The sequence below is a fragment of the Rutidosis leptorrhynchoides genome, chromosome 5 (genome assembly GCF_046630445.1).
Source record: "Rutidosis leptorrhynchoides isolate AG116_Rl617_1_P2 chromosome 5, CSIRO_AGI_Rlap_v1, whole genome shotgun sequence".
Lineage (NCBI taxonomy): Eukaryota > Viridiplantae > Streptophyta > Magnoliopsida > Asterales > Asteraceae > Rutidosis > Rutidosis leptorrhynchoides.
The window spans coordinates 305,303,627-305,318,394 of record NC_092337.1 but is presented as its reverse complement, the minus strand read 5'-3'; the positions used below and the strand labels follow the sequence as shown (position 1 = coordinate 305,318,394).

The 14,768-nt window shown below is 32.5% G+C and overlaps 1 protein-coding gene across 1 annotated transcript; it reads left to right on the top strand.

Moving 5' to 3' along the window:
• Positions 1-562: 562 nt before the first annotated feature.
• On the top strand, positions 563-1,861 carry LOC139849465 (uncharacterized). Its single transcript, XM_071839123.1, has 3 exons — positions 563-821; positions 1,056-1,246; positions 1,355-1,861. Exons 1-3 carry the CDS (start codon positions 563-565, stop codon positions 1,859-1,861), a joined length of 957 nt encoding a protein of 318 aa, XP_071695224.1.
• Positions 1,862-14,768: the final 12,907 nt, after the last annotated feature.

The window sequence follows — 14,768 nt, the reverse complement described above, 5'->3', positions numbered from 1 at the left end:
CATGCATTCAAGTATTTTAATTTTGTTAAGTCATATCTAATCCTATCAACCATAATCCAATTCCAACCAAAACAATGAATTTAAAACCTTCCATTAATTAAAATAGAGAATCGATGTCTACTAAAAACCTTCGATTAATTAATACATATATACATGTTCATACTATGAACATACTATCACCTGAACCAAAAAATATCAATAAGACCAATTTTAACGCGGCGTCAGAGGGGTCCCGTCAGACCTGCTGGTATTGGGTGACGCCCCCTGACACCCCTAGTGGGGCATTACCGGTGACGCGAGAGGGGCGTTAGTCAAGTTTTTCACGGAGGAGTGAGGTAGCGTCAGGGACATGTGTCAGTTGCGGATTGGCTGAAAAATAAAGCCGTTGGCAAACGGCTATTTTTGTGTTTTTTTGATTTTTTTTTTTAAATTCTATATATTTTTTATCTATATAAACCCATACATTCTACACTTTTAACACACCATTTCCCTTTATTTTTCTTTCATTTCTATCAATTAAATCATACAATTTTCTCTCATAACTATCAATTATTTTTCTTTCATGGCATCGTATTTACTTAGTAACGATTCCTTTTCGGAAAACGAGCGTATTATTGCACTAATTCAACATTTAGAAGATGATGATGACGAAGTCGAATCCGAGCGTGTTCCAAGATCACGAATTTATATTCCAAGAAATCGTGAAGAAGCCGGAGAAAACTTATGGAAGGATTATTTTAGTGACACAACCGTGTTTCCGCCATATAAATTTAAAAGGCGTTTTCGTATGCGGATTGAACTATTTCTCCGAATATCGCAAGGTATTTCTAATTTCGATTCTCATGATACTCCCGAGCATTTTAGATTTTTTAGGGAACGTTTTGATGCTATCGGTCGGCCGACTTTTACAATATTTCAAAAAATGACTTCGGCTCTACGCTAATTGGCGTATGGAACTGCCGCCGATATGTTTGATGAATATTTAAAAATGAGTGAGCAAACCTCAATACTTTGTTTAGATAACTTTTGTAAATGTATTATTACATTATACAAAGAACGTTACATGAGATCTCCCAATGCATACGATGTTCAACGATTATATAGTAAACATGAAGAGAAACATGGTTTTAAGGGTATGCTCGGGAGTATTGATTGTATGCATTGGGAGTGGAAGAATTGTCCCGTTGCTTTGAAGGGACAATACACTAGGGGTGATCACAAGAAACCTACCATTATGCTTGAAGCAGTTGCTTCGTATGACTTGTGGATTTGGCATGCATTTTTTGGAATGGCGGGTTCCAACAATGATATAAATGTTTTGAATTAATCCTATGTTTTTGATAAACTTAAAAAGGGAACATCTCCACTAGCACCATTTGAGGTAAACGGTAATCAGTACACAAAAGGCTATTACCTAGCTGACGGTATATATCCTGACTGGGCTACTCTAGTTAAAGGTTTTGCGTGTCTGACAGATGATCCAAGGATTAAGTTTACTAGGTTTCATGCTAGTGCCCGAAAGGATGTAGAGAGGGCATTTGGGGTTCTTCAAGGTCGATTTCATATTTTAAGGTTAGCAGCACGCGCTATGTCGATAAACAAGATGCGGAGATTTATGGACTGTTGTATCATATTACATAATATGATTTTGGAAGATCAAGGATTTGCGTTAAGTGATTGGGAGGAAGAGTTCATTACCGAAGATATGGAGAATCGCCCAGAACGGATACCGAATAGAGGACGGGATCAAGACGTTATCATCCGAGAAATAAGAGATAGGACGGTGCACGACCAACTAACCGATGATCTAGTTGAGCATATTTGGAACCTTCCGTCCGCATTCCGCACCATGAATGGTTAAATTTTATGTAATGGTTAATTTTATGTAATGGTTAATTTTTATATGTTTTTAATTATATTGAGACGACCCGTCCTAGTCCATAAGGATGAACACAATAACATATGGTTACATTGCGAGGTATTTGACCTCTATATGATTCATTTTACAAACATTGCATTCGTTTTTAAAAGACAACCTTTCATTACATTGAAAGTTGACAAGTATGCATATCATTTCATAATATATCCAAACTATAGATGACTTAATCTGTCATTTACTTAATAATGATCTTTATTGAACTTAACGACTTGAATGCAACGTCTTTTGAAATATGTCATAAATGACTCCAAGTAATATCTTTAAAATGAGCAAAATGCACAGCGAAAGATTTCTTTCATACCTGAGAATAAACATGCTTAAAAGTGTCAACCAAGAGGTTGGTGAGTTCATTAGTTTATCGTAATCAATCATTTCCATAATTTTAATAGACCACAAGATTTTCATTTTTATATTACACATAACCTGTGTAATAAAATAGTATGCATAACCTGCGAATTAAAATTCATTCATATGGTGAACACCTGGTAACCGACATTAACAAATGCATCTAGAATATCCCCAAATATACAGGTACACTTATCTGTATATAAAATCGAAGTACTAAAGCATCCATAACCTGGATGGGGTTTGTTAGGCCCAATAGATCTATCTTTAGGATTCGCGTCAATTAGGGGGTCTGTTTCCTAATTCTTAGGCTACCAAGCTAAAAGGGTGATATCCGGTATAATAATTCAACCACAGAATGTAGTTTCAAGTACTTGTGTCTATTTCGTAAAACAGTTATAAAAGCAGCGCATGTATTCTCAGTCCCAAAATATATATTGCAAAAGCATTTAAAAAGGGAGCAAATGAAACTCATTATCCAATATTTTGTAGTAAAAATATTCACACAACTGAACTGAACAATGCAGGGTTGGCCTTGGATTCACAAACCTATATCAGTTATATATACATTAACACATATACTCGTAATCGAACGAATTTATATATTATTAGTGATATACTTGTTATTTAAATGATTTATGTATTCCATTAATAACTTACATATATTTATTTTATATATCTTACTTATTATAAAAATAATAATAGAGTTAGGTTATATGTATTAGATGTATTTTTATGTAACTAATATTTATTTAGTTAAAATAATACTAATAAATAAAAAGTCGTAATATCTTTATAATAATAATATCAGTAGTTATAATAATAATAGTAGTCAATTTAAAATTTATGATAATAATAATAATAATAAGTAAAAAGTTGTAATGTCTTTATAATGATAATAATTAAAATAATTACAATTGTAATAATCATTTTCAATAATAATAATAATAATAATAATAATAATAATAATAATAATAATAATAATAATAATAATAATAATAATGATGATGATGATGATACTAGTAATAATTTTTATGAAAATAAGATTAACAATAATAGTAATAATAAAAATGATAATAATAATACTAATAATAATAATAATAACTATAAAACTAATAATTTTACTGTTAATAATAATTATAATAATAATTTTAGTTGTAATAATAATAATATTGGTAAAAGTAATAATAATGATGATAAATAATATCTATAATACTTAATAACAATAATACTAATAATACTAATAATACTTATATCAATAATCAATAATAATAATAATAATAATAATAATAATAATAATAATAATAATAATAATAATAATAATAATAATAATAAAAATATTGATATTGAAAAATACCTTCCAAAGCTTTTCTAAAAAAAATAATGCCCCAGTCCGGGCGCGAACCCGTGACCTTTCGTTTAACTCAAAACACCCTTAACCACTGCTCCGCTTTCTATTTTCTGATTTAATTCACCCATTACATCCTTTTAACCATTACTTAACTGTTCTCTTCTTCTTCAAATCAAACAACCAGGGTAATAACATTCATAATCTAATACATCATCATCATTACTTCCATCATTAATGAATGATCATTAACATCATAATCATAATCATATATTATCATCATTATGATTAACATATACGTAATCAACAACATCATCATCATAATTATATTCACCATATCATTATCTTATCTTTCATAATAACACCACTAGTACCCTCATTATCATTTATGTCTCATACCATCGTTGTTGTAACAGAAATTGAAACAAGAAGCAGCTCGACAATTCTTGTTGTGCCATAAATAAGTATTTGGGCCTAAAATTAATCTCTGTTGGGCTTTAAAAAAATTAACGGGCTGGAAAAAGGAAGAAAAAGAATACGATGGAAGTTGAGTAGCAGGTTAGAATAAATCATGGATTTCGATTATCATAATAAATCAACACTTTCATCATTACTATCTTATTAAATCATCGTCACTGTTATATCAATTCACGTCACCATTTGAAGAAATGTGTTGTTTGTGATTAAGGTGGTGGTTTGGGTTTGTAATCGAAACAAAAGCATAACAGTATTAGCAACGATAATAGGAAGAAAATAAAACATTGGTTTTGGTGGTGATCGAACAGTAATATGAACGGTTTACAAACTCAGCCCAACAACGAGTCCAAGAATACTAACAACGAGTCCAAGAATACTAAATTGTTACATATAGGTTTTAATGGACTTAAATTCTTGTCAATGGCCCAGTCTATGATCCATATTAAATTAAAACAATTAACAGCTGTACATGGAATATGGAATCCAAGAAATACGTCCCTATCATGTCTCCTTGTTCCTTTACAACCGCCAATCACAGCAAGGGATAAAGGGAAATTGATGGTGGTAGTTTTCGATAGCTATCTGAAACAGAAACAGAATAAAGTTGCAGTAGTAGCTTGATTTTTCTTCTATCAAATCATCCCATCATCTTCTCAACAGAAACAAAGTGTACCTGAAGCATGATAGATGAAGTGATGGTGTTTGGCGACAGTTTACAACACAGAAGAGAAAGAAAGATAGATGAGAGAGAGAGAGAGAGAGAGAGAGAGAGAAGGTTCATGGTGGATGTTGGGTGAGTTCGTTAGAATTGGAGAGAAGAAAAATAATGATGGCGTCACAGAGAAAGTTGTAGATGTTCGTTAGAGTATGCTTGCAATATTCCACCGGAAAAGAAAAGAAAAAAAAATATATTAACCGGAAACATAGAAACAACCTGGGTCTATTTGGTTGAGCTTGTGTGGTTTGCAGGACGAAGGAGAAAATACTTTACACAGAAGATATCGAGTAAGTGGTGACGGTTATGGTATTTTCAACAAGAGGGGAAGAGATAGGTAGATATGTGGTGTTAAGGTGATAAAATGGGTGGTGGTGAAGAGGTGGTTGATGGAGATCAAAGCAGGAGAATAATAGTAGTCGTTAGTCGTGGATGATGGTGTTGGGTTTGATCGTGGTTGAGGGTGATGAACCAAAAGTGGTGTTCATTTCCATAGCCGATGGTGATGATGATGTGGTGGTTCTCGTGACAGGACATGAACACAAAGGTAATAATAATTCGATGGAGTTCATGGTGATAAATAATGAGGGTTGTAACTGAATTCGAAACAGAAACTGTAACAATAGAGATGTTCGCGTGGTTGTGGTAGATTAAAGGAATGGATGAAGGTGATGATCAATAGTAGAAACATAATGAACCGGTATTGGTTTATGAGGGTTTAATAGAAATGGTTGATTGGTGTTTGTCATGATAGAAACAGAAGCAGTAAAATGATTTGATATTAAATCATGAATGTATCATGCATATGCTTATATATAATCTATATTCGTTTGATTTGAAGAAAATAGTAATAGTATAGTAATTCTAATGATAATGGGATGAGTTGGAAAGGAAAACAGTAATATCAAATAGTAATACTAATCAAACGAATCAATTAGACACAGTAACTCTAATTAATAATAATTATCAACATAAACTTGTGAATTGAAAAAAATATATCTGCCGACAGTTTTCATGGACTATTATTTCGTACCCCGTTGTTAATAAGTGGCGGAAGAAAGTATTCGGAAAAATCCCATATTTTTAAATTAACTATATTTATTTATTTTGGTCATTATGGTATAAAATTGTTCATTAATTATTAAATAAAACATAAATCACTTGTCCGTGCTCGATTCAGGGTAAAATATAAAAAGTTGCCAAATTTATTATTTAGCTTCTAAATATATTTTTAATAGGCCTAAGATTCATATAACTCATTTTCAGATCACCGTTTATTTTAAAATTATATAAGTTTGAATTTAACTAGCTTAATATCAATTGGAACATCAAACGAGTATTACAAGCATTTATTATTTATTTTTAATATACTTTATTTATATATAGATATGTTTTAAATAATAATTATTATAATATCCTATTTTTATTTTATTTTACATAAATAAATTTTAATAGCATGACATATAATGTTTCGAATTATATTTCCAATTTATATATATATATATATATATATATATATATATATATATATATATATATATATACACACATATCTATTTACAATTAATCGTTCATAAATTGTCGGGAATTGTCAAAGGTCAAATGAATATATGAAACAGTTCAAAATCTTGAAACTCAATATTACAGACTTTGCTTATCGTGTCGAAACCATATAAAGATTAAGTTTAAATTTGGTCAGAAATTTCCGGCTCGTCACATATATGTAATATAATTTGTATGCATAATTAAATAAAAAAGAAAAAGAAAAAATAAAGCTGGTGGGACCTATTTGACACTGGAGGGGCGTCAGGGTTATTTTGGTGTCAAAGGGTGACACTGCCACGTCACATGCAGATTGCACTTTTTGGCCAAAAAGTGAACAATCTGCCTGTGACGTCACAGGCAGGGTTATTCATGGTCTAAGCGAAATCACGCTAGTTGCTTCTGTTTCTTTAAGATTATTATCTATATACAATAAGTTAATCTCAGTACACCATTTTATTACAGCTTGCACCATGACAATTAAAGAATAGTGATGTGAAAAAAAAAACAAGATCTGAAACTATACAGTAGTTAGTTTGAATTACCTTTTGTTAAACGTTCCATATGTAAAGCTTGTAGCAATCGAAAATTTATCATCAAGATAAGTAGCATCCACTCATTCTTAATCATTTTTTACATCAGTTCGTCACCATCAAAATAAAAGTCATCAAATGATGATCAACAATGAGTTCTTAGATCATATCCGTGTTCGTATCACTTGTTTGAGCTATTTAAACCTTCAATCGATCCAAAACACAACGAAAAATTTCCAAATCTGAGGTTCTTCATTTGGTCAACAAAAGTCAACGAAACAATTAGAATGATTATGTGGTTTTCAGATGATATAAGTGACTCTTGAGCATTTGTTACATCATTACACACATCTTTCACGAAGAATCTCTTATCTGAAAACATCTAAATCTCTAGTTTGATGTTTATTATTAATGGTTTAGGGTTGCTGCTAAAGGCATAAAAATAGGCTAAAAACTAACTCATCACAAGTGTCCTTCACATATATAAAACCCTAAAATCACAAGTGTTCTTCACTAAAGATGTTTGTACTACGCATGAATGATGAATTTAAGGTTGTTGTTAAAACTGAAAGTGTGTTTTTTAAAAGAATTGATGATTGACGCTCTGTTTTATTATGTGTTATCATGAATATTTGAGGATGAAGGGAAAAGATATATGTGAGGATGAATGGTGTAATTTTATTTTAGAAAAAAACAAATAATGCAATATTTGATAAACATGAGGGACCAATGACGTAATTTTGAAATTAAAGTGGCCTGAAGTTTACCTGTTATAACAAGTTAAATACATACAATAGTACCTTTTAAGAAGTTAGATGCATACAATAGGAGATCTGAAAGTTTGGTGCATACAATAGAAATTTGGTGAAAGTGTAATGACCCGGAAAATTTCGACTAATTTTAAATCAAACTCTCGATACGATTTAATATTTTTGACACGATAAGAAAAGTCTGTTAAGTTGAGTCTCAAAAACTTTGAACTATTTTCATGAATGCAATTACCCTTTGACTGTTCTCGACGATTCACGAACAACTATTTGTAAATAGATACACAACTATTTGTAAATATATATATATATATATATATATATATATATATATATATATATATATATATATATATATATATATTAATTCAAAATATAATTCAAAATAAAATAATATAAGATATAATAAAATTTATTATTAAAATGAATCTATATATAGATATAAAAGTTTATTGAATACATTTATTAATTAATTGTAATACTCGGTTGGCATTTCGCTAGTGTTCATATAGATCTAATACGAAATTATGGAAATTTAAAATAGAAGTTAGTCCGTAAATAGATTACAAAGATTATAGGTTTGACAGAAATATTTTTACCTTTTTAGTTTAAATTTTAGTACTCCGTACATATTATTTGGAACAGAAAATAAATAATTAACAAATATTTTTAATCAAGTTTTAAATAGTTAATGATCGAAATAAATAAATGGATTTAATTTTAAAATATGGGATTTTTCTGAATCAAATTTATCCGTAACTGTTTAGCAAAAGAGCACGATAGAACAGTCCGGGGAAAACTGTCGGTAGGAAACTCCAAAAACCCGGTGGCTATCCTATTTATGATATTTGCATTATGAGATTCCATATACTGTTTTCTTTTCTATCTACGTATTCTCTATTATATGTATATATATGTACTATCTACCTATTCTCTATTATATGTATATATATGTACAGATGAGAGATTGTTATATATAACTGATCAATCCTAGATTATCCAATTAAGGCTAATCAAGGATTGAGTGCAATGAGGGGGTATAATGGATGTCGATTATGGTTTTGGGACCTTATTGTCATATTTCGTTAAGTGCTAAACGATCAACAACCATGTCCCGGTCTTCGTAAATTACCTTAACCAACAAAGATCAAGTCTCGGGCAAATTCATGAGAGAGATCAATATGACTAGAGCAATTCTTCCAGAATCAACAACCTCAAATGAGAGGCCAAACTCCCTATTTATAGGTTTGGGACTTACGCGGAAGTAAGATGTGCGGGCACTTAGGCATTCCGCACAAGTATTGCGAGAATCTTACGCACTCTTTAATATTCTGCGTAATCCTACCGCATTCATTAAGATTTATCGCGGTTTAAGTGTCTTGTATCTTTACCTTTAAGTGGCTTTTCGCACTAAAAATATACATATACATATGTATGTATATGATCAAGTCCCCCCAGTTTATTGTGTTACATTTTTACAGAAAATGTAATACAATAAACTCTAAAAAATAAAAATTGTAGTTTGTCTTTTTATGCGAACAACTTATGCACAATGTTTATGCGCAGAGGTATTTTTTATTTTCACAACGGCTATTTTTATATTCGTTGATTTTTGTTGCGTATATAGCCGTTAGGTAAAATTGTTGTTGGAATTTATTCTCTCAATATATATAGAGTTTGATTATCATTTCAACAAACACACTTTATCTCTCACTTCTTTCTCATTCATATTAACCATTAACACGGTCTTCTCTTTATAATCTTTTATTTTGCACGAACAACCTTCTCATTCATTCATCATCATCATGAGGGTTTCAGAGATTGAAAAGAAGGACGACACAAAGCAATTTCTTGCGGAGAGTCTCAAAAGTCATGAATCAAGATCATCAAAACCTGCACAGAAATCTCGTACCGCCAGCGCAACAACTGCAACTCCAAGCAAACGACCCGCTACATCTCCTTTTTTTGGATCTGCCAAGAGGTTTACGCATTCCAGCTCGGTTATTCCTACTAAATCCGAGACTGGTAATGTTCACATTGTGCATATTATTATTTTTGCTTTAAGTGACACCAATAGTGTTCTTTTACGCTAACATATCTTTTTATTATATTTTTTCAGCAGAAATATCCATTACTCCACCACCAACAATGCAAACAAGCTCTCCACCAACATTTGATCTATCTAAGTACGAAGACATTTGGCGCACTCCCCCCAGCGCTTTAAATCCATTAAAGTGGATGGCCTTCAAGGCTATTTATGCGCATCTCCAGAAGCTACACTGGATCAACGGCAACACATGAAGCTAGCCCTCCCACATTATCTGCGCGCTGAGTTTAGCAAACTCTCTCATAGCGACGCATTCAATTGCTTTGCCCAAAATTTCTTCATGACATTTGCATCCGCATTTGATGCAATGTCTCGTCAAGAAAAATTTCTTGAATTTTTGAAAAAAGAACAAACCAAGCATGCAATCACTCAATCCCAGCTTTCTTCCACCACCGCAGAGTTACAAGCAGCAAAAAATTCCGCAGATGATTTGAAGAGACAACTGTCCGAAAAGCAATTGAAAAGGACAATCTTCAAGCAGCTCATGATACTATGAAAAATAAACTCCTTCAAACGCAAACCGACTTATCCACAGCTTTGTCCGTGATAACAACTGCGGAATCTAGCTTCGTGAAACTTCGCGAACATTTGCCTGAACTTGCGCAAAAAATTATGGATTCAGCTGATGTTTCTCAACGATTTGATACGTATGTTACTGAACTTCAACAGCTTGAGCGAGTGAAGTTTTTGCAGGAAATTAGTAAGGTGACTGTATTGCCGGAACCCATGCCGGAATATATTGAAAAGCTAATCTGTCCTCTTGAAGAGGCAGAAGAGATGGTCACGCTGGCAAGAGAAGGAATTCGCGTTATTCCTATTCCAAAACTGGAGGTCATAAGTCAAAATAAAGATGCTCCCGTCGAAGACATTATTAAATTAGACTTAACCCGTAAGGAATAGAATTTCGCAATCATAAGCACGTCTGTAAACGCATTTATTATGTTTCAATTTATTGTACTTTCCTCAGTATCATAATAAAATTTTTATTTATCAATTGCAATTGCTTTTATTTATATAGCGCTTTGAGAATATTATTCATAATTACAAGCATTGTCTTTTGCAATTTCATTGTTTATTATTGTGCACATAACAAACAATTACTTTATGTGAAACAACCTGTATGCGTGTGCTTTTCTGCACATTATGAATCTTCTAAGTCCGCCGAAACGATCCTTAGGTAAAAAAAATTTGTGCTTATTGCGAAGCATCCAAGTATGGCTAGATCTAATACGTTGGGCAAAATTTTACAAGTCTCATTCTTTTCGCATGCACTTTAAATTGCTTTTGCTAACTGTCAAGTGGTCTTTACCATCACTTATATAATTTCGAACTTGTTATTTTATTCTATGCGTTATATTTACAAATTACGCATAAATGCGCAATTGCTGCTATGAAGAAAAACTTGAAATTCATTCATCTCGCATAGTAGTACAAACTTAATTTTGCTATACATAGGCCCAAATTACTAAATTCCAAATAGAATAATGCATATTTCTTTCATTATATGTAATATCTTTTCAACAAAGTAGCATGCCACGCGTTAGGTATATTACGCCTTTCAATGTCCTGGAGTTTATAAGAGCCTGCCGCATTGATTCCTACTATTTGGTATGGACCTTCTCAATTGGGTCCCAACTTTCCAAGCTTTTCAGCACGGCTTGCTTCATTATTCCGCAAAACTTACTCTCCAACATCGAAGGCTAACGCGCGTACTTTCTTGTTGTAATACTTGGCAATTTGTTGCTTATTATTTGCCTCACGTATCGCGGCCATAAGCCTGTGTTCCTCAATGAAATTTAGATTTTCACAAATGCCATCTGCATTCGCACTTTCATCAAAATTAGCAACTCTATGCGTCTCAACAAAGACTTCCGCGGGGATCATTGCCTCTGAACCATATACCAGGATAAATTGTGTTTCACCCGTACTTTTCTTGAAAGTAGTGCGATGAGCCCATAGTACATTCGACAGTTCATCAACCTATCCATTCCGCTTTTCATTCAAACGCTTCCTAATACCACTGACAATATCGCGATTAGTGACCTCACATAGCCCATTTGCTTGTGGATGTGCAACTGATGTAAAATTTTGAATTATATTCAATTTCGCACACCAGCTTAGAAATGGATCTTTTGCAATCTGCGCCCCATTATCACTTACAAGTTCTCGCGGAATGCCAAATCTGCACACAATGTATTCCCATACAAAATTTCGCACTTGTACGCCAGTTATTGTACGTAAAGCTTTTGCTTCCACCCATTTAGTGAAATAATCAATTGCTACAATCAGAAACTTTACATTCCCTGCACCTGGTGGAAATGGTCCCACAATATCAATGGCCCATTTATAAAATGGCCATGGCGAATCAATTAGAATCATATCATGTCTTGGTTTTCTGTTCTGCGGTGCGTGCCTTTGACAACTTTTGCACCTTTTAACAATTTGTGCAACATCGCGGTATAGGGTAGGCCAAAAGTAACCCATTCGCATTATTTTCGCTGCAATAGTTTTATAACCTGAATGAAGAGCGCAGGATCCGCTATGCACTTCTTCAACAATTGTTGCAGCCTCCGCGGGTCCTACACACCGCATTAATGGTCCCAAATATGATTTGCGATATAACACATCATTTTCAATCACATACATAGGTGATCTTTCGCGTACCAATCGAGCTTCCTTTTTGTCTTCTGGTAATGCACTATTTCGCAAATAATTCACAATAAGGTCCATCCAATTTTATTTCAACTTCTTCTATAGCCGCAACAACCAAACTTCCATCAATGGACTTATTGGGAAGTTTTTCTACCCAGACCTGCTTTTGAAAGTGCGAAAATGTTAATGCAGCAAGCTTGCTTAACGCATCCGCCCTTTTGTTTTGACTTCTTGATACTTGTGATAACTCGAAAAATTCAAATTTTTCCGCGAACTCTTGCACAAGTTTTAAATACTTCCGGATAGACAACTCGTGAGCTTCAAAAGAGCCATTGAATTGATTTTCCACTAACTGCGAATCAACATATGCGCGCAACTGTGAGATATGCATTTTATGCGCCATATTTAATCCCGCAAGCAGTGATTCATATTCAGCCTCGTTATTTGTCACATCAAAATTAAAGCGTAGCGCGTATGTGTGCTCTTCTCCACTCGAACTTGTCAATACCAATCCCGCACCTGCACCTTCAATACACGATGCACCATCTGTATACAAATCCCAGATTTCATGTTGAAGTGGTTTTAATTGCGTTCTTTCATGGATAACCGCCAGTTCACCCCCGTCATTTCTGCAAGGTAATCTGCTAAAACCTGACCTTTTACCGATGTACGCGGTAAATATGATTGATAATGCTAAAAACGAACATATATTTCATAGCATTATCCCTCAAGAAAGAAAAGCTTTTAGTTGCAATTGTTCTATTTACAAGTGATATTCGTTTAAATAATAAAAGGTGAAGACAAAAGACAGATTCGACGAATTGAAGACGCAAACAACCAAAAAGCTCAAAAGTACAAAGTACAATCAAAGAGGTTCCAATTATTGATGAGAAACGTCTCAAAATTACAAGAGTACAAGACGCGAAACTCAAAGTACAAGATATTAAATTATACGCAAGGATGTTCGAAAATCCGGAACCGGGACCAGAGTCAACTCTCAACGCTCGACGCAACGGACTAAAAATTATAAGTCAACTATGCACATAAATATAATATAATATATAAATAATTCTTAAAATTATTTATATATTATATATATTTAATTAAAACCGTCGGCAGAAGAAAATAACAACATGTGAGCCTCCCCAGCTGGCCATGCGATCGCATGGCCTTGAAGAGCAAAGCTCATGCGATCACATGAGCCCCTTTTTCAGCTCACAGGCCTATAAATTTCAAGCTTTGGTGCATCATTTAACACATCGTTTTCTTCTTCATTCATACGTAAGATATATATATATATATATATATATATATATATATATATATATATATATATATATATATATATATATATATATATATATATATATTTATATTTTAATTTTAATTTTAATTTTAATTTCTAATAATAAGGGTATGTTAGCGAATGTTGTAAGGGTGTAAGTCAAAATTCTGTCCGTGTAACGCTACGCTATTTTTAATCATTGTAAGTTATGTTCAACCTTTTTAATTTAATGTCTCATAGCTAAGTTATTATTATGATTATTTAAAACAAAGTAATCATGATGTTGGGCTAATTACTAAAATTGGGTAATTGGGCTTTGTACCATAATTGGGGTTTGGACAACAGAACGACACTTGTGGAAATTAGACTATGGGCTATTAATGAGCTTTATATTTGTTTAACTAAATGATAGTTTGTTAATTTTAATATAAAGATTTACAATTGGACGTACCTATAAATAACCATATACACTCGATCGGACACGATGGGCGGGATATTTATATGTACAAATAATCGTTCATTTAACCGGACACGGGAATGGATTAATAGTCTATGGAATTATTAAAACAGGGGTGAAATTATGTACAAGGACACTTGGCATAATTGATAACAAAGTATTAAAACCTTGGATTACACGCAGTCGATATCCTGGTGTAATTATTAAACAAAGTATTAAGACCTTGTTACAGTTTAAGTCCCCAATTAGTTGAAATATTTGACTTCGGGTATAAGGATAATTTGACGAGGACACTCGCACTTTATATTTATGACTGATGGACTGTTATGGACAAAAAACCAGACGGACATATTAAATAATCCAGGACAAAGGACAATTAACCCATGGGAATAAACTAAAATCAACACGTCAAACATCATGATTACGGAAGTTTAAATAAGCATAATTCCTTTATTTTCATATTTAATTGCACTTCTAATTATCACACTTTTATTTATTGTTATTGTATTTAATTGCACTTTTAATTTTCATACTCTTTAATTATCATAATTTTATTTTATCGCACTTTTATTTATCGCAATTTCTTTATCGTTATTTACTT

Excerpts from the sequence above, each read along its gene's own strand:
- LOC139849465 (XM_071839123.1), top strand. The coding sequence starts at position 563 with ATGGCATCGTATTTACTTAGTAACGATTCCTTTTCGGAAAACGAGCGT. Across the intron at positions 822-1,055 it reads ATTTCTCCGAATATCGCAAG|AACGTTACATGAGATCTCCC; the intron begins GTATTTCTAATT and ends CATTATACAAAG. Across the intron at positions 1,247-1,354 it reads CTACCATTATGCTTGAAGCA|GGAACATCTCCACTAGCACC; the intron begins GTTGCTTCGTAT and ends AAACTTAAAAAG.